General features: G+C 35.8%; 2 protein-coding genes and 1 pseudogene across 15 annotated transcripts in view; 2 read left to right on the top strand and 1 right to left on the bottom strand.

The window, feature by feature from the left end:
- Window positions 1-17,296, top strand: part of MIS18BP1 (MIS18 binding protein 1) — a 57,175-nt gene extending 39,879 nt beyond the window's left edge. For 6 of the 10 annotated variants that reach the window (XM_047863801.1, XM_047863803.1, XM_047863805.1 and 3 more), the window contains 6 exons: window positions 6,204-6,376; window positions 7,144-7,304; window positions 9,546-9,694; window positions 14,362-14,449; window positions 16,131-16,185; window positions 16,365-17,296. In XM_047863801.1, the coding sequence (XP_047719757.1) occupies window positions 6,204-6,376; window positions 7,144-7,304; window positions 9,546-9,694; window positions 14,362-14,449; window positions 16,131-16,185; window positions 16,365-16,468 (730 nt within the window). In that variant the 3' untranslated portion in view covers window positions 16,469-17,296. Of the gene's footprint in view, window positions 1-6,203; window positions 6,377-7,143; window positions 7,305-9,545; window positions 9,695-11,046; window positions 11,098-14,361; window positions 14,450-16,130; window positions 16,337-16,364 lie in introns of those variants that run through there. The other 4 variants (XM_047863808.1, XM_047863807.1, XM_047863809.1 and 1 more) reach the window with 4 other exon arrangements.
- Window positions 129-4,212, top strand: LOC125168633 (40S ribosomal protein S15-like; annotated as a pseudogene).
- Window positions 14,802-26,727, bottom strand: part of FANCM (FA complementation group M) — a 70,621-nt gene continuing 58,695 nt past the window's right edge. For 3 of the 5 annotated variants that reach the window (XM_047863795.1, XM_047863799.1, XM_047863798.1), the window contains 3 exons: window positions 22,605-22,980; window positions 20,428-20,719; window positions 18,990-19,850 (listed from right to left, as the gene is read on the bottom strand). In XM_047863795.1, the coding sequence (XP_047719751.1) occupies window positions 19,712-19,850; window positions 20,428-20,719; window positions 22,605-22,980 (807 nt within the window). In that variant the 3' untranslated portion in view covers window positions 18,990-19,711. Of the gene's footprint in view, window positions 14,928-18,989; window positions 19,851-20,427; window positions 20,720-22,604; window positions 22,981-26,727 lie in introns of those variants that run through there. The other 2 variants (XM_047863794.1, XM_047863793.1) reach the window with 2 other exon arrangements.

The following is a 26,727-nucleotide window of genomic DNA, read 5'->3' as shown; positions in this document are numbered from 1 at the left end:
CACTGAAGTGGGGGCAGATTTCCAGTTTTCCTCTGGTGTTCCTTAACCTAGATTAAGGCCACTTAAAAGTTAGAAGTTGTTGCTGAGGCATGACTAAGAGAGTTCAAAGAAAAGCCTTATATTTTTGGCTTGAGGAAGAGGGAAGGGGACTACTAACACTCAGAAACAGTGAAAGAAATCCCCAGTTTTCTTTTTCTTTTCTCCTTTCTCTTATGGCCCAGTCTGCATACAGTCCTGCAGGGGTAAAAATCACAGCAGCATATGGAGCCCATATGCACCTAAAACTCTGAAAGTAGGAAACCTTCTCTTCTGGAATATAGGACTCAGAAAGTGTAGGGCAACTTGTGTTACATGTTTCTTTTTCTGTCTTTTGTGCTTGACACTGCAGAAAGATGCAGTTGTGTGATATGTACTCCAGAGTTGGGTAACTAAAGCCCTAGCTTTCTGCCAAAGAACCAAAAACAGGAATCCTGGGGAACTAAAAGTTGCAAAGGGAAAATCTAGGGAAAACAACCTTATATAAAGTTGTTTATGAATTTTAGATCTCACTCCTGAGTTGAGCATTTAAGGATTTGATCCTAAACAGCATACCCAAGACTGACAACTGAACTAAGAGGTAAACTGGCCCCCAGTTTCCAAGCCAGCCACTCAGTGTCTCCTACACAGAATATTTTAATATCACTGCAGAACTTTAAAAATGGAACTGATACTGAAACTGCAACCACAAAAGATTGACTAGAATTTATAGTTGTTACAACCAGGTTGATTGCCTGCTAAAACAAAAATATTAACATTCTCCATAGGATATAAACATGACCCAGAGTTTTATAGTATTTTTAAATGCCTAGGAAATAATCCAAAATTAGTCAGTATATGAAGAACCCGGAAAATTTTTAACTCTCATAGGAAAAAAAAGAACAGATGCCATTGCTAGGATGACACAGATGTTGAAATTACCTGACAAGATTCTGAAGCAGGTATATAAAATTGCTTCAGAAAAAAGGCTGACAAGATGGCAGAAGTAGAGCAGAAGAAGAAGCGCACCTTCCCATAAGTTCTCATACCACGGTGTGGATCTAGACCAGCTGCTGGACGCGTCTTACAAGCCGTTGATGCAGCTGTATGGGGCTGTGCAGTGGTGGCAGCTGAATGGAAGTTTGCAGAGGAAGCCTCAGAAGGATGCTCTCCCCATGGAGAAGTCCGAGGTGATTAAGAAGCACCTGTGGAACATGATCGTCCTGCCCAAGGTGGTGGGCAGTGTGGTGGCTGTCTACAATGCCAAGACCTTCAACCAGGTGGAAATTAAGCCCAAGGTGATTGACCACTACCTGGGCAAGTTCTTCACCACCTACAAGCCTTTGAAGCAGGACAGGCCCAGCATCTGGGCTACCTACTCCTCCTGTTTCATCTCTCCCAAGTAGCCTGTTTAGCCAATAAAGACACAGACTTCTCTAGTCAAAAAAAAAAAAAAAAAAGAAAAAGGAAAACTCCAGGAACTAAGAGCATACATTCTTGAAAAGAACAGAAATTTAGAAAATCTCAGAGAGAAATAGAAGATAAAAAGAAGGATCAAATGGAAATTTTAGAACTGGAAAAATAGGATAATCAAAATATAAAACTTACTAGATAGGCTCAATAACAGAATGGAGAGGACAGAGGAAGGAGGCAGTCAGTATCAGGTATGAAGGAATAGCAAGAGAAATGGTATCTAGATATATAATTGTTCTCTTGAGTTCTTTAAAATGTTTAATGGCTGAAAGCAAATATTAACATTGTATGGTGGGGTTTTCAATATATGTAAATTTAATACATAACAACATAAAGAAGAATGGAGAAGATGGTAAATTTTTACATTCCACTTGAAGCAGTAAAAAACTTAAGTATGGAGTAATCACTAGAGCAACTACTAAAATACAGTAAAATACTGTTAAGTATGTTTGTAGTAATCACTAGAGCAGCTACTAAAAACTACAAAGATTTTTTTTATATACAATAGATAAAATACTAAAAAAAAAAAAAAAAAGAATACAGAAAAGAAATAGAGAAATAGGAAACAAAACAGAAAGCAAATAAAATGGTTGACCTGAATCCAAACATTATGTTAGAGATCTAAATGCACCATTTAAAAAACAGATTGTCGGAATGAATTTAAAAACATTCCATTTTATTACCATGTAAAAGAAACTCACTTCAAATATGAATAGATAAGTTACAAGTAGAAGGGTAGAAAAATACCACGCACACTCATAGCTGGAGTGGCTGTACCCTATCAAAGATTTCAGTACAAAGAAAATTATCAAGGATAAAGAACATTACAAAACTGTGAGTTCACCAGGAAGAGAGCAATCCTAAATGTATATGCAGCGAACCCTCAAAATACATGAATCAAAATCTGACATAACTAAAAGGAAACAACTGAACTGAAAAGTTAAAACTACATTTATAGTTGGAAACTTCAATGCTTTTCTTTTGTAATGGTTGACTAGTAGACAAAACTAGCAAGGATACAAGAACTGAACACCACCATCAACCAACTATCTAATCAACATTTGTGTAACATTCCATTCAACAATAGGGAAAGAAATACATTTTTTCCCCAAGGGTAGATGGATCATTCACCAGATAGAACATTGACTAGGTCACAAAACAAACCTTAACAAATTTAAAATAACTGAAGTCATACAGAGGGTATTCGCTCATCACAGTTGAATTAAACTACAAATCAATAAAAGAAAAATCAAAGGAACATTTCCAAGCAGTTGAAAGTTAAATAACATATTTGTGAATAATCCATGGGTCAAAAAGGACAAAGTCTCAAGAGAAAAAAAAATGCTGAACAGAAATGAAAATATATCATAACTTGTGGTGTGAGCACAAAAGTTCACAAACAACTTTATATGGTGGTTTTATAGAGCTCAGTTCTGTTGGTTTCCATGGAACTTTCTACATAAACCATGGTACACTCTTAAATGAATGGGCGACTGTGTAATAAAAAGTAAGAACTATTGGTGTGTGTAACAACTTGAATGAATTTTAAAGGCATTATGCCAAGTGGAAAAAGCCAGATCAAATGGTTACATACTGTATGATTCCATTTATATCACATTCTGGAAAGAAAAAACTAAGAAAAGAGATCAGCAATTGCTGGTGATTATAGTGGTGGACAACAACAAAGAGGATGCACTAGGAATTTTTTTCAGTGTAATGGAACAGTTCTGTATCCTAACTGATCATGGCTCTACAAATCTGTTTATCCATTAAGATTCATAGAACCATATGCAAAAAGACCATTTACTCTATGTTAACTTAAAAAAAAATATGTTAAGGTGCCTAGACTGCATAGTACTAAAATATTTAGATATGGCAAGCTTGGGTTTGGGCTCTCTAGTTTTTTCAAAGCTCTAATCTGCAGCCGTTCCTTTGAAATTTACCATACTATAAATATGAACTACTGTCTATTCCCTAACCTTATGTCCTGTCTCCTCATCTTCATTTCTTTGTCAATACTGTTGCCTCATTTTCAACTGTTATATTTTATCCATCCTTCAAATTTTCCCTCACATATCAGTCACCTCTTCCCTGTAACCTTTCTTTGTCATCACGTATTCCTGCTACCCACTCAATTGGGATATAATGCTCCTTTTTTTAACATAAAGTAATTCTAATCCTGACTGCACAGCAGAACAATCACCTGAGGAACTTCTGAAAAATGTGAAGTGTTGCCAATGCAAACCTACTAAATTGAAATCTTAAGGGACTGATTTTACGAATCTGTTTACTTGTTTTACTGCCTTATTTGCTTGCTCGTACTTTTTTTTTAATGTTCATTTAGTTTTGAGAGAGAGAGACTAAGTGTGAGCAAGGGAGGGACAGAGATAGAGACACAGAATCTGAAGCAGGCTCCAGGCTCCGAGCTGTCCACAGAGAGCCCGATGTGGGGCTCAAACTCAGGAACCACAAGATCATGACCTGAGCTGGAGTCGGACACTTAACCTTGACTGAACCACCCAGGTGCCCTGCTTGCTTGTACTTCTGATCTAAACTCCAATGACTCTGAGTTGCAGCCCAGTTTTGTACTCATCATGCTTTTAACCTAGTTAGCAAATAATCACTCTTAAGTTTAGGAGAATATAGATCAGGGACATCTGACTTAGCTTAAGCAGATACTTGAACTAAGATCTGAAGGACAAATAAGAATTATTTAAGCCAAATTTCCATGATAAGTTCATTTGAAATAAAGCAGCATATGTAAAAGTGGATAGGAGGAAAACACATTTAGAAATCCTAAAAGAAGGCCAAAATAAGTGGAGTACAGAAAATGAGGGACGAACAGTACGGGATGAGACTAGAGAGACCAGAACAATGAAAGTCATATTAAATGCTTCGGTTTTCATGCTAGGGAATTATAAAAGCAAGTTGCTTTTTTCTTCCTCTGTCACCTATGAAAGCAAGTTTTAAGTAGAATTGGAGTGACATGACTATATTTGCCTTTAAAAATAATCTAGGATAAACTAGAGATGTGTTAATTACAGACTAATTTCTCATTAAATGCATTAAGTATTTTTATTTTTTAATTTTCTTAATGCTTATTTATTCATGAGACAGAGACAGAGTGTGAACAGGGGAGGGGCAGATAGAGAGGGAGACACAGAATCTGAAACAGGCTCCAGGCTCTGAGCTGTCAGCACAGAGTCCAACGCGGGGCTCGAACCCACGAACTGTGAGGTCATGACCTGAGCCGAAGTGGGATGCTTAACCAACTGAGCCACCCAGGTGCCCCGCATTAAGTATTTTTATCATGAAAAATAGTCCTAGCAGTTCTACACTTGCAAATTAATGATGTACACAAATGGAAAACAATGTACACAAATGGAAGCTTGAGCCTCCATATCCTTTTAGTTCTCCACTTTAGAACACCTGTAGAATGATTATGTGCAAAAGAGTAGAGCATTCATTAACAATAAGTATTTGTCTTCCTTTTATACATGGAATGAGTGGTATTCTGTAGTCACCTGGTACCCATTCACAAGATCAGATTCACAAGTAAATTTATTAATACCCTAACTCATCACTTCCTAATTATTTTACTAAATTTTATTATTGTTATATATGCCTTAAGTTCTTCACATCATTTGTGTCTGTATGGTGGAAATTCTGTATAATTGTGTCCCATCACACATTTCTTATTCCACATTCAGAGACATCATGTTGGTAGCTTGAAATCAGCCACAATAGTTATTTATAATATGGAAATTGGCAAACACTACAAATAAGGACTATTTCAGTGAGAGCTGATTTTAAAAATTTACCAGCATAATAACGCTGCATAGGTTAATTAGATCTTTTCTGGCTGAACTGCCAGCTTAACTGCAATATGTAAAATATATTTGGGAGGGAGGGGAGCAGAAATACATGTACCAGTTTCTAAATATTTACAAATAAACTTTAGAATGTAACTCATTTGTTAAGTTAGATGACAACCTTATATTGACTAACAGTTTTTTTCTCTTTCAGTTTTCATTTCCCTCAATTATATATAAAACATCACATTCTGTAAATTATAATAGAGTGAAAGCAAGAATAATACTTTTAAAAAAAGTTTGTTTTGAGAGAGCCTGTGTGCACTAGTGGGGGAGGGCAGATAGGATGTGAGAGGATCCTAAGCTGACAGCATAGAGCTCTACATGGGGCTTGATCCCATGAATTGTGAGACCATGACCTGAGCTGAAACTGAGTTGGACGCTTAACCAACTGAGCCATCCAGGTGCCCCAAGAATAACACTTTTTAATAAGAATTTATAACCTAGAGTATATAGGAACTAAGACCTCATTTTCCAATATACTTAGCAACAGCAAGGTTTGAGCAACATTGTTGAAAAGTTAGTCATGCTAGAGTCCCCCAGAAGATCAAATCACTGATAGGTGGACTTAGGAAAAAGATGTTGAAAGAAAGACTTGGGATGATTGTTCAGGTTTCATAGAATACAACAAAATAGAAGGTATGTACTCGATATGTAAAATTACACCTTTATATTTTAAGCACTCAAGTTACTGAGTGGAAATAATAGTATCGTCTTTTCAAACAGTTATCTAGAATGATTCCTTTAGCTGAATAAATCTCATTGATTTAGTGGTATGCATTCAGGAGGAAGTTTTTATTGATTTGAATTTCTGGTTCTTTAACTGGTTTTGGTCTTCCATAGTGCTTTTGCATCTTTTCCAAAGCACAAACCTGGTTTCTGGTCAGATGTAGCAATGGCTGTAGGTTCTCGATCTGCTGAAGAATGCCAGAGGAAATACATGGAAGACCCCAGAGGAAAAGAATCCCAGAAACCTGTCACTAAGAAAAAACCAGTTAATCCCAAAGGCCAAAATGGTAATCTTTATAAATTGTTTTTGCCTAGTTCTCAGTATTGATTTCTGATTAGTCACTAGATGTATTTTATATTTATCTATGTATCATCTTATAGGTGTTTTCTCAAAATGTTAAAGCTAGAAATAACTATAAAGGTCATTATTTAATTTTTAAGTCTTATCTAGACAGTTACTTCCATCAATAGTAGCCTTAGCAGCCTTGTGCTTTGAGTTTGTTCTAGGAAACTAGATGCAGTTAGTTAGATATGCAGTTAGATCCAAAGATTCCAATATCTGGATTATTGTTCAAAGAGTCTATTGTAATCTGAGGCCACTTGGGAAAGACCTTCTAGAAATTCATAATAAAATTCAAAATAAATTTAGTTTTTGTACTCCCCAGGAGTACGCATTCCTGCTCAGGGTTTATGACAGGGCTTGTACTAAGCTTTAGAGCATATCCTATCCCTACCCTAATCCAGTAAGGTTTATATTTTTGCAAAATCAATAAGGCATTCAGCAAGGGGAATATGGGAGGTAACCTTTCTCACAGGGTATAGAACTTTTTCACCTCACACTGGCTAATCTTATGTAGTTTCTTCATGAGTATCTTGTGGGCTAGTCATACTGCATAGATCCCAGTATAGAAAAAATCATTTGCTATATAGGAGATTTACTAATAGTAGATGAGTATACTTAATACAGATAAACAGTTTAGGTTTTGTAAAGTCTGTTAACTTTAAAGCACTTACTATAAATGAATCCTTATCAAAATGTTTGCTAACTCTTAAGGCAAAATAGGTGATGCTGATAAGAAGCAAATGATTAAGATAACTGCCAAAGTGGGAACTCTTAAAAGGAAGCAGCAAATGAGGAATTTTCTGGAACAGTTGCCAAAAGATGATCATGATGATTTTTTCAGTACAACACCTTTGCAGAACCAGAGAGTAGTGGTAAGAGTCTTAAATGCATGAAATAATTGCTCTCTTTATATTGACTTTTACATCTTTCATTTTTATGTATGGTTAGTGTTCATCCCTAGTATTTAGGCCATGGATTGATAGCCTATACAGACATCACCCAAAATGTACTGTAGGAAGCAGTCTGCCAGTACATGCTGTTCTCATCAGTGTAATGGTTGTAGAGCCAAATTGAAAACTCAGAAATAGGCTAAATGTCTATATTTAAAATTTCGTATGTAATGAGGCAAATTTAAAAAGGTGATGGGGCACCTGGGTGGCTCAGTCAGTTAAGCATCTGACCCTTGATCTCAGCTCAGGTCTTGATCTCAGGGTCATGATTTCAAGCTCCACATTGGGCTTGGCACTGGGCATGAAGCCTACTTAAAAACAAAAAAAAAAAGGTGGTAAGAAAAGATTATTGCCTACTCTATAGTAAATTCAATGGAAGGATTAGATGACAGCACGAAGTTGACATTTGAATGTATAAAATAATTTTTGTAGTATGAAAATCGTACAACTAAAAACTTCAATTGGGGAAAAATATTTACAACAAATAAAGAATGCTTATAATATGAAGAACTCATTCAGATGTTACTGGAATACTAAAAATTGTCAAGATCACAGGGGAAAAGTGGGCAAGAAAATATTTTAAAGGCTGAATGAATACTTGGAAAAGTGGTTAGTTATACTGGCTAGCAATTGGAGGAAAACAAAGTAAATCATATGGATATATTCTAAATTACAGAATCTTTTACAAAAAAGTTAAAATTTCCATAACAAAAAGCAGTGGAAACTTTGAAATAGTCATACATCAGTGGATGTATAAGTGAATCATACCTTTTGTAAAGCATCATGGCAATATTTGAGAGCCATAAGATTAATTCTGTTCATGGAAATTTATCCTAAGAAATTCAAAAGAAGCCAAAAGTCTCCACAAACACCTTCATTGCAGGTTTATCTTTACAGCAAAAAACTGGAAGCAGCCTATATCCAATAAGGATGTTCTTCATAAATGGTCAAATACAATATAAAGTACAAATTTGAGACTATTTCTAGAATATAAATATAAATGTTAAGAATATTAAGGTTAATGCAAAAATGGATAGATATAGACAACTGATAGAAGTATAAAATCTTTTAGTGAGCTAACCTTCAGGGATAATTTTTTAATTTACTCATTTAATATATTTTTTTAACTTTATTTATTTTGAGAGAGAGCGAGCAAGCACACAGGGGCAAGGGAGGGGCAGAGAGAGAGAATCCCAAGCAGGCTCTGTGCTGGCAGGTGAAGCCCAATGCAAGGACTTGATCCCACAAACTGTGAGATTATGACCTGAGCTGAAATTAAGGATTGGATGCTTAATGAACTGAGCCACCCAGGTGCCCCTCATTTCTTAATATTGTTACATTATCTCCAATATTAAAAGGCTACACAAATGCTTTAAGAATGTTTAAGTAACATCATTATCTAGGCTCCTTTTGCCTACACAGGTTGTAAAGGGAGATCTCTAAAGGAGCCAGCTGAGTCTCTTACTGTGTTCCCTGCATAACAACCATGGTCCTTTAGAGGTTATATCCTTTATATAATTCTACCATCATTTCAGGTTTTATATATGTTTTGGCTTAAATGCAATAGTAGCGACATTTTAAAAACAAAAATAATAAAACGTAGAAAGCAGTGAAGTAAGTTCATTTTCTGTGGGATAAATCCGCTTTTTCTAATGTTTTGATGTAAACTTAGATAAACTCTTAATGATTGAATTGCTGTTTACTAGAAATATATATACACAAAAGTTTAATACTTGCTTGAGTTCCCATAGCATTCAGTGAATTAATTCTGTTTTGTTCTGATTACACAAAGGTAAGCAAACCATGACCCATGGATCAAATCCGGTGGACCACATTTTCTATAAACAAAATTTTATTGGCACATAGACATGCTCACTGTTTAAATAGCTATGTCTGATTTCATGCTACAACAGCAGAGTTTAATATTTGGGACAGAGACTGTATGCACCACAAAGCTTAAAATATATACTAACTCATTACAGAAAACATTTGCTGACACTGGTCTTTTCACAACTTTGTCATTGTCTCCATTTAACACAATAGAAAATAAGGTTTTTTTAGAGGTTAAGGTTCTGTTCTATCCCACCCAAAAATATTTAGTGATAATGAGAAATCCCATTCTTAGGGGAGCCTGCTGGCTAGTAAGAAATATTTGTTTTTTAGTTGCCAAGTCTCCAGGACAGTGCAGAAGAGGATGATATTCTGCCCAGTATGGACAAAAATCCAACAACTCCATCATCAGTTGTCTTTCCATTGGCAAAAACTCCTCAGTGTCAGCATGTCAGTCCTGGCATGCTAGCCTCTATAAATAGGTAAATATGCATATGATACTGTAATCTCTGCATCAGCATTTGGCATTTCATGAGTTGAAGAGAGTAGATGTCAATAATGAGAGGAGGCATCATTAAAAAGGAAATCAAGAAAGGATAGTTTCTAGAAGTAAAGGATGGACAGTTTCAACAAGTAGGGGTGTGGTTCAGTAGTGTAGGGACACACACAGCTCACACTTTACCTCAGGATAATTCCAAATGGATCAAAGTTTTGCATGTAACAAATTTAACTATAAAATATACCTAAAGAAACCTTGGAGGATTATCTTATAATTGTAGATTAGTGAAAGTCTTTTCTAACTATGATGCAAGACTCAGAAAACACTAACAAAACAAATGGTAAAGTCAACCAAATAAAAAGTTTTACCCCATACCAACCACCCTAAGCAATCAAAAGGTCAACAGTAATCTGAGAAAAGAATATATGGAACCCATCAAAGGAAAAGGCTAATTTTCCTAATACAGCACTCCTACAAATTAAGAGGAAAAGAAAGCCATTCTCATGCATTACTAGTGAGGAGAAGGTAAATTAGTACAGTCTCTGCAGACAGCAATTTGTAAATATCTATCAAAATTGTAAATACAGTCTTTAACCTATCCATCCTGCTTTTAGAATAGTGAATGTACAGCTTTTTAGGGTATTGTTTATGATAGCAAAAGTCTGGAAACAATTCGAATCCTCACCACTGGGACTAATCACAAAAATTGGGTATATTATATAGCCATAGAAATTAATGAGGAAATTATTATTACGGAAAAATGTTCACGATTTATTAAATGAAAAAAGGTAGACACCGTGAATTACGTGTTATCATTTGTGTAAATAAGAGCTGTGTATTTATGTATGTATATGTATATACTTGCATATATATGTGTATATATACAGAATTGCTTTCCTTTGATGAAATATCTCTTATAGAATACATAAATTGAAAACGGGTGATCCCTACAAAGAGAAACTAAGATAGCTTGGAGACTAGAAAAGAGGGAAGCTTTTTGAATTTTGAACTATGTGAATATGGAAGCACTTAAAATATAAATAAAATTAAGAAAAATCAGGGGTGGCCAGCAGTTGAATGACACAGAGAAAAAATGGAAAGTAATAAAAATGAGGCCTGAAAATAAGCCATTCTATCTGGCAATCAAGCAGGACAATGCTGGTTTTAGTAAGAGTAATTTCCATGGGGTATGAGGCAAAAGCCAATAATAATGACTGTGAAAAAAGTATTCATTCATCTCCTGGAGCTTGGTGAAATTTTAATTTGCATTTATTTATTAAAAACATAATTTTTCCCCAGCAATCCATAAATTATTTTTGTTTATTTTTTATTTAGTATTCATTGCAGGTGAAAGTATTCAGAGTATAATTTTGGACAAAGCTTTTGGTAAGCACGTTGGCCAAATCATGAAAAGCTTTAAAATACTCATCTCTTTGGCTCTTGGGTTTTGTGAGTCAATTCTGAGGAAATATATTTGGGCAAGTATGTATGTAAATTTGTATGAACAAAGATATTCATCATGAAACATAATACTGAAAATATAAAAATGACCTAAATGTCCAATAAGTTAAGAACTTAGGATTTATCCACATAATAGAATAATAAGTAATAATTAAAAACCATGCCTTCAAGAATTTTTAATGACAAAGAATAGTGTTCAGTAGACAATAGTTTTGTTTTTTTTTTAAATTTTTTTTTTTAATGTTTATTTATTTCTGAGACAGGGAGAGACAGAGCATGAGTGGGGGAGGGGCAGAGGGGAAGGAAGACACAGAATCGGAAGCAGGCTCCAGGCTCTGAGCTGTCAGCACAGAGCCTGACACGGGGCTCGAACTCACAGACCGCGAGATCATGACCTGAGCTGAAGTCAGACACTCAACTGACTGAGCCACCCAGGCGCCCCGACAATAGTTTTTAAAAGCTAAGAAGTTAAATTATATACAATATGATTCCAATTCACAACAGCATGTATTCAGAAAGGAAATTTCTTGACTAAAAACATCACCAGCTGTTATCTAGGTTATTGAATTACATTTAAGTGAGTTTTGGTGTATCACTTTTACAATTACAGGAATACATTCTTTTTTCTTATAGACTACATAGTATACATAGTATACATAGACTCATTTATATCATGAATATATTTACTAACACTTTATTTTAAAAATGTCTCCTAGGCCTCTACACTATCTCTTGACTCACCAGCTCGAATAGATTACTTCCTTTTTATAACAATTTTAAATAATTAAACAGTTTTTATCACTTCAGAAGTGACTTCTGACAACAGAGTCATGAGGTACTGATCCTGAACAGCTGGCTAGGCTTCTTACTAGCTACGCAGCATTGTTTGTGGTTCACATTAATATCTTAACACAATCACACATTTAGAAATTGCTACGTGTCATACCTTTAAGGTTGCTCCTAAATCGTCATAAAGGAAAAGATCATTGATCAAAAAGGATCTTGGAGCCAAGAGAGAGAATCAGAAGTGTTGTTCAACTGCGATTTACTGTCATAAGCAGCACTAGAAATTGCAGGGAGAAATGAAATAGCCATTCTGTTTGGCTTCAATTTGTAACTCTACTTGGGTCAAGCCTGTTTGCTAAGAATGAGAGGGGAAAGAAAGTAAAAAGAAATGAAAAAAAAATTCATAGTTGGTGTGGAGAATATAAACAAGATGTAACTATGTAGAAATAAAAGACTTGTGAACTGAATTGAAGACTGAATTGAGAGTTTTCATCACCAGGTATATCCTTAAAATGGTTACCTGTGAGATTCAATGTGATGGGGAAGAAAGTGAACAGGAGAAAGGAGTGAGAGGTCTAATAAAAGGGAGTCCAGGGACAAGAAGTCTCTGGATTCTGGAAAAGAGAGGCAGCAAGATAGTGGTTGGAAAGGGCACAAATGGGACAATGAACAGTAAGCAAAACCATAATTTCCTAGAATACTCCTATTCAGTGTTTCCTTTTAAATGTTTGGTTGAAGCATTTTGTCCATTTCTATCAGTACACCGTGGTCTTTTTAAAAATGGAAAAGAAAAATATACCTTTTTGTTGTAGTTTTATTTAAATTCCAGTTAACATAAAGTAATACTAGTTTCAGGTGTATGATATAGTGATTCAGCACTTCTGTATTATCAGTGCTCATCACAGCAAGTGCCCTCCTTAAAACAGGTGGTGACCTGTTTCACCTATCCCCCTACAGCTCTCCTCTGGTAACCATCAGTTCTTTATAGTTGAGAGTCTGTTTCTTGGCTTGCCTCTTTTTGTTTCCCTTTGTTCGTTTCTTAAATTCCACATATGAATTAAATCATATGGTATTTGTCTTTCTCTGACCTATTTTGCTTAACATTATACTCTCTAGCTCCATCCATGTCATTGTAAGATTTCATTCTTTTTGATGGCTGAGTAATATTGCATTGTATATGTATACCACATCTTTATCCATTCATCAGATGGACACTTGGGCTGTTTCCATAATTTGGCTATTGTAGATAGTGCTGCTCTTAACATCGGGGTGCATGTAATCCTTTGAATTAGTTTTTTTTTGTGTTCTTTGGTTAAATAGCTAGTAGTGCAATTGCTGGATCATAGGATAGTTCAAGTTTTAACTTTTTGAGGAGGCTCTTGTTTTCGAGAATGGCTGCACCAATTTGCATTCCCACTAAAAGTGCAAGATTCCCCCTTTCTACATCCTAACACCTGTTGTTTCATGTGTTGCTGATTTTAGCCATTTTCTTTTTCTTTTTTTAAAGTGTATTTATTTTGAGAGAGAGATGAGGACAAGGGCAGAGATGGAGAGAGAGAATCTCAGGCTCCGGGCTGTCAGCACAGAGCCCAACTCAGGACTTGAACTCATGAAGCACAAGACCATGACCTGAGCCAAAGTCAGACACCTGACTGAGCCACCCAGACACCCCTGATTTTAGCCTGACAGGTGTAAGATGCTGTCTCATTGTAGTTTTGATTTGTATTTCCTGGATGAGTGATGTTGAGCAGCTTTTCATGTGTCTGTTGGCTATCTGGATGTCTTCTTTGGAAAAAATGTCTATTTCTTTTGCCCATTTTTCAATTGGATTGTTTTTTGGGTGTTGAGTTTTATAAGTTCTTTATATATTTTGGATACTAAACCTTTGTTGGATATGTCATTTGCAAATATCTTCTCCAATTCCATAGGTTGCCTTTTAGTTTTGTTGATGGTTTCCTTTGCTGTACAGAAGCTATCTACTTTGCCGGGGGTGGGGGTGGGGAGGGGGAAGCTATTTACTTTGATATAGTCCCAATAGTTTATTTTTGCTTTTGTTTCCCAGAAAATATACTTTTTAGAAAAGCTTGGGAGGGGTGCCTGGGTGGTTCAGTCAGTTAAGCGTCCGACTTTGGCTCAGGTCATGATCTCGCAGTTCAAGAGTTCGAGCCCCACATTGGGCTCTGTGCTGACAGCGCGGAACCGGGAGCCTATTTCAGATTCTGTGTCTCCCTCTCTCTCTGCCCCCTCCCCCACTCATGCTCTGTTTCTGTCTCTCAAAAATGAATAAACGCTAAAAAAATTTTTCAAAGTAAAGCTTGGAATACATTTTAATTTTGTCAACTGCTGTTCAACCTGTGAATAGAAATATGATAATGTTGACAAAATTATTTTGTATTCAAACAGGGATGACTGTGATAAATATGTTTTTCGTATGCAAAAAGAACATAAAAATAAAGGTGGCATTGTCTGGGGCAATATCAAGAAAAAAACAGTAAGTATTCATTTATTCATCACATCTGTTGATATACTGATAGATGGCAAATTGTGAAGTTATATAAGTCCTTGCTCTCAAAGTAGTTAATCTTAGAGAAATATAATTTATGGAGGTAAAAATGTTGAAGACCACCTTTTCTCCTGATTGTATATTCCTTCTGATCAGGTTATGGCAATTTCTTCCTCCCTCACCCATGTTGAAATACTGTTACTGTAGCATGCATGCAGTATAATTCTCAGAGTTTCTAAACTAAACACTGGCATTACATAATCACATCCAATCTTTATGGGTTTCATTTGTCCATAGGAAATGGTAGACACTTCTGGGCAGTTTGGTTTAAAATCATCCTGGAGACTAAATTCTTCAAAAGAAATCTCTAAAATTGAAGGTGTAGACAGATTCCATGTTTCTTAGATTCTCTTTTTCCAGTCTCACGTTCCTTATGAGAATGAAATTTTGGTTTGTTGCAGAGGACCTGGAATCAACATAGTAAGAAAGACTTGTTTGGCTTCTAGTTCCTATTTTGCCAGTGTGAAGTTAGGCTGCTTTGACAGTTGTTTCACAAGCTTTAATGTGCATAGAAGTCCCTTATGGATCTTGTTAAACACCAGATTCTGATCCAGCAGATTTGAGATTTCTGCATTTCTCACCAAATCCAGGTGTCTATGTTGCTGATCCATGGACCATACTGAGTGGTAGCAAGATCCTAATCCATTCAGTCTGTTCTGTCTGCATAATGATGAAAAGTTCATATGGATAGATCTATAAGGACTATTCCTATTAATAATTTTTATTTCTCTGCATTTCTGACATCATCCTAAGCACTACTGGGCCTTTGTTTTTCTTAATGGGTCATAATTTGAGTAGCCTACCAAACTATGGTATCTTTGTGATTTAGTCCTATTTTTTCACTGACTAATATTTTAGTCAATGCATGAGGATAGAAAGAGCAAAGGACTTAGTGTCAAAAAATTTTTATTTCAAGATCTGACCATACAGCTTTATAATAAGCTACTTGAACTTTCTAATCTCATTTTGTTCATATATGAGTAAAATGTACCATCAGTGTGGGAATCATATTGATTTAATGTCACTGAATGATCTTGAGAGCTAAATGATATAATAGTGTTTTGATTCATTTCAAAGTACATCTACATCACAATCTGAACACGAGTGTATCTTGAAAGTTTCAACAATATTTACTCTTAATACAGTGAATATGCCCTGTCATTTTCTATTCTATTCCTTTTCATTTTTAAAGATAGCCAGCCATGGCCAATAGTTTACAAGCACTGATGTAGTAAGTCTCCATCATACACTTAAAACTCGTCTATCAACAATTTAAGTTTTGCTAGTGTCATGGAATGGAATGAGTACCTAGATTTTGACAACTGTCAGAGGCCCATAGACTATCTTGTAACCTCTATAGCATTAGCATTAGTTTGTAATATTTTCTTACAGTGTGCCAGCAGTGGGAAATAACATTGAAGAAGTATTCTTTCTCTGGATAAATTCAACTTAAAGGAGAATTAGATGTTTCACAGATACTTATGTGATTAGGTATTGTTATAGGCACGTGTTCGAGGTACTCAGGGGATGAAGCAAGCTTATTCTGTCTATGTTTGAGGCAGAATTCACAGGAGGTACTATTTAGCTATTAACATGAACTCTCTTACAGGTTGAAACTGAGTTTTCAACTCCAACATCAAGGAAAAAAACTCTGTATAACAAAGGTAATTTATTTGTATCTTTCTTTGGTAGCTCAGTTCTATTGTAAGATAGTCCCTTTATTCACATGGTACTAAAATTAGCTGCTTGCAGGTGGGCAGACCTATTCAGTTTCTCATTTTCAATTTCATTGAAATTACTTTTAGAAGTATATTAATCTTTTTTATTAAATTTCTCTTTACAGAATTAGGAGAACACTCTGGTATTGGAAAACTTTTCACCAATGCTATGGAGTCTTTAGATGAAGAAGAGAAAGATTATTATTTTTCAAACTCTGATTCTGCATAGTATGAGAAAATATTTCCAGGATTTTTGTCAAGAAGCAGACAGTGTATTTATATCTTTTTTTGGAATACATATTATTTTCCTTATAATGTGCCTTCATATGAAATTGTGGATTCCTTCTCAAAGGTTTTAGGTGTTTCTATTCAGAGTAAAACATCCTTCTGTAGAATGCTGTTCATTGATATAGGTTACTAAAATATAAGGAAAATTGTTTTGCTTGTATACATACTTGTATATTTCTGTTTTTTGAACATTAAAATATTCTAGATAAGTCTCTCTTAAGCATCTGTTTAAGAAAATCATGTCCTAAACAGATTTTTTTAAAAAGCTTCCAAGAAAATGTTGCTACCCTTAAGGGGTAGGGGTGGGGAAATAAAAAGTAGACTGTATTGCTGGCTACAAATTCATGACAACTGTATTAGCATTTGTTACCACTTGATTTTTTCCTTAAAACTTATCATTGGCACAGCTATGAAACCTATGTAAATTTAGTACTTTTATTAGGTAGAATCAGAGAATAAATTTTGTCACATTAAGCCTTATTTACATATGCAGACATTCATAGTTTACATTTGGCCTTAGTATTAAAAAGACTGGATTAGACATTCACATAATTGATCTACCATTATAAAGAGTCAAGTTAATATGCCATGTCATAATAAAACATTATTTTCCTCCTTTCAGACAGCTCCTTTGGAAATAAACTTTTTTTAGCTTATTCTGTCATTCTGTTTTAAAATTTGACAGAATATCTCTCCTCTGGTTACAGTATATATTCACTTACCCTTTCTCTCCAGTTAGATTGTTCAAATAAATTTTGCTTTTAGAACATTTGGATTTGTATTTTGCTGGATCATTGAAATTAAACAGGCGTTTTGTTATTGGTTCAGCTTGTTTCTTCAAAAAAATGCCAGAAGTTTTAGTAAAACAGAATTTTTTTTAAGAATTTAGTCAGTTTATAAAACTATAGGATTTATAGAAACATAAGATTTTACAAGAATATTACAGTTCGACTGAGATCATAATTGTTTCTGCCACAAAGACTTAGATGTCTTTGTGGATGGATGGAACAAATGAGGGATTATTTCAGAGTGAAATACTGTTGTAGAACTTAAGTTGCCAGTATTTGGTATAATACCATGCTGCTTATTAATGTTAATGGATAATGTTAACGTTAACTCCTTTTAGGAGTTAGAAGGTAGTTATATTGAGAAACAAAGGGATAATTTTGATGCAGCACAGACTTAATACAAACCAAAGAGTGTGGCCCTCCTCCCCCAAATTCCCTGTGTCCTATTGGAGCTGCTTCAGTGTCCTTCCTAGTCAGTTTTATTCTATCCCACCTGCCAGGTACCTGGTTAGTCCCATCAGATCATAAGTTATGCTAGGAAGGGTTAAAGTAACCTCCAAAGGACACTTAAAAGTGTGCTTAAAGATTAATCATCAACAAGGCTGAAAGTTCAGTGCTACCAGTAAGAGTATGAAGGCTACTGCAGCTTAAATATGGATAAATCTCTGTACACAGCAAGCATAAGTAAGTGAAATCCTCTAGGTTATGTCCCTCATACCATGTTAACTTCTATTTCGTCTGATGGGTGGACACAAAGAATTTGAGCACACTGTTGTCTGCATGGGAGATGCTGCAAGGTGGTCATCTGCCCAAGTCAATGTGAATTTGCTGAGGTAAGGCAGAGAACCACCAAATGTCCCCACCCACATGCACCGCTAACCCCATGTAAGAGGAACAAGAAGCAGCAAAACAACACACTGGAACAAGAAAGAAGGCCCTTTCTTCCTTCTACTGACAAAGCTTAAATCATGCTCACTGTAGGGAGAAATATTCAAAAAGTCCAGTCCATTATAGCAAAGCAAGATCCTAAAGGGTAAATTTGAGCCTGAGAGATAAATAAATCAATAGCTGCACATCAGCCAACAACTTCTAGAACTTCTTTTCTCTCTGGCTTTGACAGAATTATTGAATAGCAGAACTATGAAATCTGCTAGTCTCAGAAAAATTAAGAATTTATACTACCCCAAGGAAGCTATGTTTACGATTAGAATAACTTTTTAGTGAAAAATAATTGTATCTAGTTCCTGGGTTCTGGTTCTGGATTTCCCAGTAAACTTGAGTAAGTCACTTCTTTGTGGGCCTCACTTCAATCACCTGATAAGAAAAAAAGCAATTTGATTTAGATGAGCTCTGAAGCCCCTGCCAAGTCTAAGGCAAGGAGAGCTCTCTGCTGTGATGTTGGTTCACCTACCCTACAGTGTAGCAAGAAAAAACAAGACAAACAGAATAAACTCTAAATGGGGGTGTCGGTGGGGTGGGAATCCATAGTTAAAGGCTGCATTAGCACTAGACTGACTAGAAAGAAGGGCCTCAGATATTGCAGATATAAACGTGGAGATGTCTGTCTTAAAATGTTAATAATATCACAGATACACTGTTACGGGCACAACGAAGTCCCTATTCAACAGCTCATCTATACTAAATTTCCCAAATCTAAGCCAATATCCCACTTCTTTGAATATGGTATTTCAACAACAAAAAAAAGTGTAAAGTGCAGTTCATAATAACAGGATCTAACTGTACTTGATTGAGACACTTTTGGTAAGATGAACATACTCAGTTAAATTTCCAACTCTACTAGTTACTAGAGCATTTATCTCACAATACAGCTACTGCCATATATCTATATCTATATATATACACACACACACACACACACACACACACACACATATACACACATATATATATACACACTGCCCTTATCCAATATATAGGTAGATTCAGGACATTGAAAATATTCTAGATATTATGATTTATATATAGGAAAAATTACGACCACTAAGTTGGTGGCAGACACCTCAACCTATTAATGCTAACAAATGGCAACCACATGATCCGCAAGATCATGACCTGAGCCAAACCAAGAGTTGGATGCTTAATCGACTGAGCCACCCAGGCGCCCGCTTTTAATTTAATAGCTCCTTCAGTAAACCTTTTTTTTTTCAATAACAAAATGAGTTTCATAATCTAGTTAATGAAAATGATTACTGAACATCAGGTTTTCTTTTAAAATAATTTATAATCTATATAAATAAAAATGTACACCACATAAAACAGATGTGGGAATATTATTTTACATATTTTAAACTGATTATCACAGACCACAGCAATGATTATTGAAATGCATTTAGTATTGTGAGAGTTCTTTCATAACCACACCTTGAGCAGTATCATTATGCATCAGATTGTAGTCTCCCTTGGTTAAGACCATTTGGTAACATTTGCATGTCAAATACATAGTGAAGATATCTATAGATCTCCTCAGCCTTCTGATGAGTTACTTGTGCACATGTGGAGATTTCTTGAGGTGAGCTGAAAAATAAATTAGAATTTTTTGACTTAACACAATATTCTTATTTGCTTAAAGAACACCAAACATAAGCCTTTAAGAAAATCATTTCTTCTAAGCATTTTACATCTAGTTAATATGTCCTTAGCATGGTTTAAATAAAACACACTTATTCCCTATATTCAAAGTCACTTATAACAATTTCAACATCTTACCTGGGCCTTTAATTTAAAATAACGTATTTTCTAAAATTTTCCTTTTTAAGCAATAATCAAAAACTAGTAAAATCTGCACTGTGATATTTTTCTAGTTCTAAAACTCAACAGCCCAGAAATGTTAGAATGCAAGATCAAATATAAGCGCTGTCTAGCTCTCAGAGGACTCTAAGCTCCCCAAAGGTGGTGCCTATCTTTTCCCTACATTAATGTCCTCAACTTCATGCAGTGACTGTTAACATTGGGAAGCAAAAAGTCTTTACTGAATGAGATACTCTAATATGCACTATACATCTTTAGTTTTTTAAATAATATTAAAATTTCTATGAAGTAGTTCTAAGAATCATTTTACAGTAACCATTTAAAAATATTAAGACTGACATACCTGTTAGTCATCTTTCTCACAGAAGAAAACCAGTGACACATATTTAATGCAGTTACATAACTTACATTGGGAATACTTAGATAAAACTGAAGTGCTTCACATTTATTTCTGTTCACCACTATTGGAACATGAATACCAACATTCTTTCTTTGTTCTACTAAAGACAGTTCCTTTAGCAAATCTGCAGTTTCTTCTTGGCAGGAACTGAAAAGAACTCGGATTCCGGCCCCAATTAAGGTAGTCAGCAAGTTGTCGTAGCTCTTTGTTCTCCTAAACATCTTGGATGTGTCTCCTAAATATTTCATATTTAGGAAAATGCAAACATGAGTAACTTACATTAAGTAGAATCATTAATACTATATTTTATATTATTAAAATCCCAAGATCTACAACCATTAAGCAAATTAGTGCCACATTATGCTAATGAGAAACCCTACTAGTAAAGATTTAAAGTGACTCTCAAATACCTGGGAGTTAAAATAAGAACTATCTTTATGAGTGTCTTCAGTTGGTATCAAATAGTAAGATGAGTAGGCAGAGGAGAGTTTATATTCCTAGATAATTCACTCATGAAGACCAAGACCATAATACTTACCTCTACAATTCCTCATAATGCTAGAACTGATAAATAACTCAAGTATTGGCTTGATACAAAATCTTACGTATTTATTCTAAGAATAACTCAAAGCCCTGCATACCCATTTTAATGTCATCTTTAACTCTTGCCTCTGAATTTACTTCCTTACCTTTCCCATTCATTTATTTCCATATTCTACCCTCTATCATTTTGGGGGCACTTTTCATTATGGAAAAACAAAACTTTTTACATAACCTTTCCCCCCCGTAACTTTTGCAATGTTACTTTTCTCTTTATTCCAAATTTATTTCCTTTATAAAGGATATGTTGGTGAAGAAGAAATAGAATTTTAGCACTAAGAGAACCCAAGAGATCACTGAATATAAAGCCCTCACTTGTCAAATAAAATAAAATTAAGAAAAAAACTTGGTTACTGAAAGTGTGACTTATCCAAGGCCACAGTTTACCAGTGACAGCATGGGGATAAAAGGGTACAATGCTCAATTACCAAACCAATGTTTTACATAAACTATGCTATCTTCTTTTACTATATCCTGTTATGACTGTATAATTCTTGAACTCTTCCATAGTGGCATTTGCCTATATGATTTCACATAATCCTCATAACATCGAAAGATGAATAGGACAAGTATATTATTAATCCCTCAGAGGGAGTGATTTGTCAATGCAACATCACACAGCTGTAGGGACACCAGAACTCAGTGTCTTCTGATTCCATATTCCATGACCTTTACACCATCCTCAGGGCTCCGCCTACAATTAAATATGAGCCATAGATATCCCCTAACTGAAGCTCCTATGCACCTATTTGAGCTACCAAATAAGAACTCAGTGTGTTCAACTGAACGTCCCTTGTGCCTCAAATCTGCTCTTCTCTAATATTCATAATTTCAATAAAGAGCACCACTACCTAACTGCCCAGTGACCAAGAAACTGGTCAACACAAGAGTAATTCTTGGAATGCCTGGGTGGCCCAGTCAGTTAAGCGTCAGACTCTTGATTTCAACTCAGGTCATGATCTCATGGTTTGTGGGATTGAGGTCTGCTTCAGATTCCATGCTGGTAGCATGGAACCTACTTGGGATTCTCTCCCTCTCTGCACCTTCCCCATTTGTGTGTGCATGTACACACTGGAGCTCTCACGCTGTCTCAAAATAAATAAACCTAAAAAAAAAAAAAAAAAAGTAATTCTTGCCTCCTTTCACCAACTACTGCTAATCCTACCTCCTAAACCCCCTGAATCCTTGTCCCTTTTCCCACTGCTGCCTTAAAGGCGCTAATCCTTTCTGGGGCTCCTGAAAAAAGACATACTGGTTCACTTGCCTTCAGTTTCTCACCCTTCAACTCTCAAACTCATTTAAACACAATGAGTAAAAAAATACAGAAAGAAACCTATTTATGAAACAAAAACATAAACACAATGACTAATCAAAAGCATGGCTTTGTATAAATATGAAGTAACATTTATGAGTCAGGTATTTATATTTTAAGAGTTTTCCACATCCTGACAGAAGAGTGAACTAAATAATAGCTGAGTTCCTTTATAGCCTTATAAACAAAAACATTTAAAAACACAAACCTGTTTTTTCTCTGTCCTTTTCCACAATCACACATATTCTTTCAAACATGCTCTGTAGGTACCGGATCTGGTCAATGAGTTTGTTCTTATTGATACTATTTAACATCTCAGACTGAGACCTCCTTTCTACCACCATGCGGTTACTCACAATGTAATCACAGCCATTTAGAGGACAGACCTCTACTTGAATGCCATGAACTGCTCTTAAGGAAGAAATTACTTCAGAACCAGAAGTGATTTCACAACTATCTACAAGAATACAAGTTCTTTGGCCTTCCTGTGGAAGTCTAAGAGAAGCATGTGTGCCAGCCAAATGTGGTCTTGAGTTGGAACAGTATGCCATTGACGTGCTAGAATCCTCCAGGGCACTACCAACCTGCAAAGGTGGAAAATATTGGTATCAGGTTAAATATATATTAGTGCCAAAAACTTCTAACACCTGAAGTTGATTTTTTCTTACTGATAATATTATTTCCTTTTTTTAAACTCTTTTTTTCTTCCTTCAGTATGACCAAAGTGACTATATACATGAAGGACCAAGCTACCACTTCACACCTAGTAGAATGGCTAAAATTAAAAACAAAATAAAACAGTAAAATAAACGTTTTTAGAATGGGAAAAAAACTGAAACATACATATCTGGTGGGAATGTAAAATAGTGCAGCTGCTGTGGAAAACTGGCGAGTCCTCAAAAGTTAAAGAGAATTACTGTATGACCCAGAAATTCCATTCCTAGGTATATACCAAAAAGACCTCAAAACAGACTCACATACTCATTTGCCAGTGTTCATTAACTTTGGAAAATTCTCAGCCATTGACTGTTTAAGTACACTTTCTATCCTTTCCTCACTTCTTAATTCCAATTACATGTATCTTAGACTATAGGATACAATCCTACAGCTCTTGGATGCTCCATTCTGTTTTTCACTCTTTGTGTTTCATATTGCGTCATTTCTACAGGCCTAGCTTTAAGTTTCTTGGTTCTTTCTGTGGCTGTATTAAGTCTATTGATGGGCTCATTAAAGATATTCTTCATCTGGGGTGCCTGGGTGGCTCAGGTGGTTGAGCATCCAACTCTTGCTTTCAGCTCAGGTCATGATCCCAGGGATCATGGTCTAGTCAAAGGTTGAGATGAGTTTGGGTTTATTGCTATGATTACCCTAGGTACAACCAGAGGCTTCAAAGTCCCATAGGTTATTTGGATTTAGGGTGGGACAAGGTTTGTCAGATGATTTTTCCAAATGTTCTCTCAGCTTTCGATCTTCTCTGTTTCCTTGTACCTTAGAGAGGTTCTTTCCTCATACTCTTGTCTTTCTCTCAGCAGTTGACTGCTTTTATGTTACTAAGTGCTTGCTAGCCTAGTTGGAGGGAATGCTAGGTGCATGGGGTGGCATGGTGGCAGGGCAGGAGGAGAGGGTAAGTTCTATTCTCCTACTTCAGCCTGAGCAGGACTTGTGTCTGTCAGTTCCCAAAACAGGACCTTTACAGTGATCCTGCCCTCCCTTCCCAGGGCTGGAGATAGCTAATGATCTAGGCCCAAGATGTTTTCATGCCCCTGTCTCAGGTACAGAACATTTTTTAATTCTTGCCTTCCTCCATCTGTAAAGGCTCTTCTTCACCTAGGCCCTGAGGAATAGCTATAAGGTCTGCTGGTAATCCCCAGCAGCTTAAAGCTTTTTGTTCTATAGGGGAAATAGGGTGGAAGGAAACAGATGGGGTTTGTTGCCTTTTCCACAATTGCTGGTCACTTCCCCCAAGCCGTGGCATCAGCAAGGGAGGCTTTCTCTGATTCTCAATCTTTCCTGTGAACACCCAATGAGTCTATGGAGAAGAGCCCTCAAAAGGTTATGAACTCCCCTTTTGTCTGCAATTCCCAGGGGTTCTAAACTCTCATGCTAGTTCACTGCCTTTTGCAATTTATTAAAGGTTTAGCTCAATTCCTCTTACCAAATTATACAGAGCCCAGGGAATGTCCCAAATCAATAAGTCTCTCTTTGGAGACACTTGTCTTTCCTTAGAAATGAGACCAATTGGTTGTCCTACACCCTCAGCTCCATAATAGTTTCAGATAAAACCATGATTCTGAAGACTATCCAGCTTTTTTTGTTGTTACTAGGATGGAAGAGCGCTCTTTCCAATTTTCTATATCCTAAGCTAAAGATAGAAATCCTAATCATTCAGAATATAATCTTTAAAATAATTCAGTATTCAATTCCAAAAAGCAAAAAATAAATGTAGTAAAGGAAAAAATGGCACTAAAGAAGAAAACAAAAGTACTGAAACTACTTAGTTATTTTGAAGTAGAAAATGGCTTCCTAAACATGACACTGAAGTTCAGGAACCGTAAAGAAAAAATTGAGACTGAATAAAAAAGTTACCTTTTCCTATGGCACAAACCACCATAAATAAACAAAAAGGCAAATGACTGACATGGAATACTGTTTGCAATATACTTGACAAAATAGATGTCAACTTTTTTTTATATATCTAACAGTTTTTTACAAGATAGTCTATTTTCTGTCTTCTCAAAACTACCTCAAATTCTTCCCCTCCTAATTTCAAGTGAGAAGAATCATACTACATGGAATCATAGGGTAACAGAAAAAAATTTAAAACACATTTCTGTAAAAATCTATGTGTCTTTTTTCACAGTCCCCAAAGTATTACTAGCCTGAATCCAGTTTTTAGTTAGAGCATGCCAACGTAGAAATGTAGCTAGTGCTTAGTGGTTTTAAAAGTACTGTTCATAGACAGATCTTCCTCAACTTATAATAAGATTACCTCCCAATAAACCCATCATAAGTCAAAAAAATCATAAGTAGAAAATGCATTTAAAGTAATCTACCAAACATCATAGCTTAGCAAAGCCTACCTGCCTTAATTGTGCTCAGAACACTTATACTGGCCTATAGCTGGGCAATCATCTGATATAAAGCCTATCTTATTTTTAAAAAAAATTTTTTTTTTCAACGTTTATTTATTTTTGGGACAGAGAGAGACAGAGCATGAACGGGGGAGGGGCAGAGAGAGAGGGAGACACAGAATCGGAAACAGGCTCCAGGCTCTGAGCCATCAGCCCAGAGCCCGACGTGGGGCTCGAACTCACGGACCGCGAGATCGTGACCTGGCTGAAGTCGGACACTTAACCGACTGCACCACCCAGGCGCCCCCTAAAGCCTATTTTATAAGAAAGTGTTGAATATCTCAGGTAATTTCCTGAATACAGGATGGCTGTATGGGTACATAAAAGTTCTAAGTGTATCAGCTGTTTGCCCTTGTAACCATGTGACTGGGAACTGTGGCTGCCAACATGATGGGTATCATACCGCAAGTTGCTAGCTCAGGAGAAGATCAAAATTCAATATTTGAAGTATGGTTTCTACAGAATGCATATTGCTTTCACACCATCATAATGTCAAAAAATTGTAAGTTGAACCATCATGAATCTGGGACATTACCTACCTTGACCCTTGGGATTACTATCTTTATACTACAGTTGAGGATACTGAGGCTCAGAGAAATGAAGTAGCCTCTATTTCCCCAATCTATTACAAGACTTAACCTAGTCAACCTTATCCTAAGTATGTCTTGAAGAAATCACTTTGTGCAAAAAAGCCTGGGGACAATTTAAAACTGTAAACTTCAATTTAAGTGCCCCTGGGTCAACACTGAAGCATGTTGCTACAGCACAATGGCCTGAAACACCCAAATACTACAGAGAAATAGAAGGTTAGGTCTGGGTCTCACTCCAAGATGACAATCAAGGAAAGGAATCAGTTGTATACAGGTAAGGGATTCCTGTTACTAAACCTTTAATTAACCCCTATTTAATTACTATAACTATAAACTCTTACTAAACTATAAGCCCCTAGAACTATAAACTCTTAAAAACTAAAAGTGGTTTTAGGGATGGATTATTTCAACAATAATAAGACAAGGAGAAGCAGGAAACTGGAATACTTGGCCATTCTAAAAAGAGAAATTTAAACGAAGGAAATCAGGTAGTGTCCCTAACTCTTCTCCTCAATAAAGACAGTTACATATCTGAAGCCTTCAGTGGGGAAAAGAAAAGTTAATCTGTGGGGAATTAGTTCTGAGCATGTAATTTCTGTTAATTTTATCT

The sequence above is a fragment of the Prionailurus viverrinus genome, chromosome B3, assembly GCF_022837055.1.
Source record: "Prionailurus viverrinus isolate Anna chromosome B3, UM_Priviv_1.0, whole genome shotgun sequence".
NCBI classification, from domain to species: domain Eukaryota; kingdom Metazoa; phylum Chordata; class Mammalia; order Carnivora; family Felidae; genus Prionailurus; species Prionailurus viverrinus.
The sequence above is the reverse complement of the archived record's forward strand: the minus strand, read 5'-3'. Positions and strand labels throughout refer to the sequence as shown.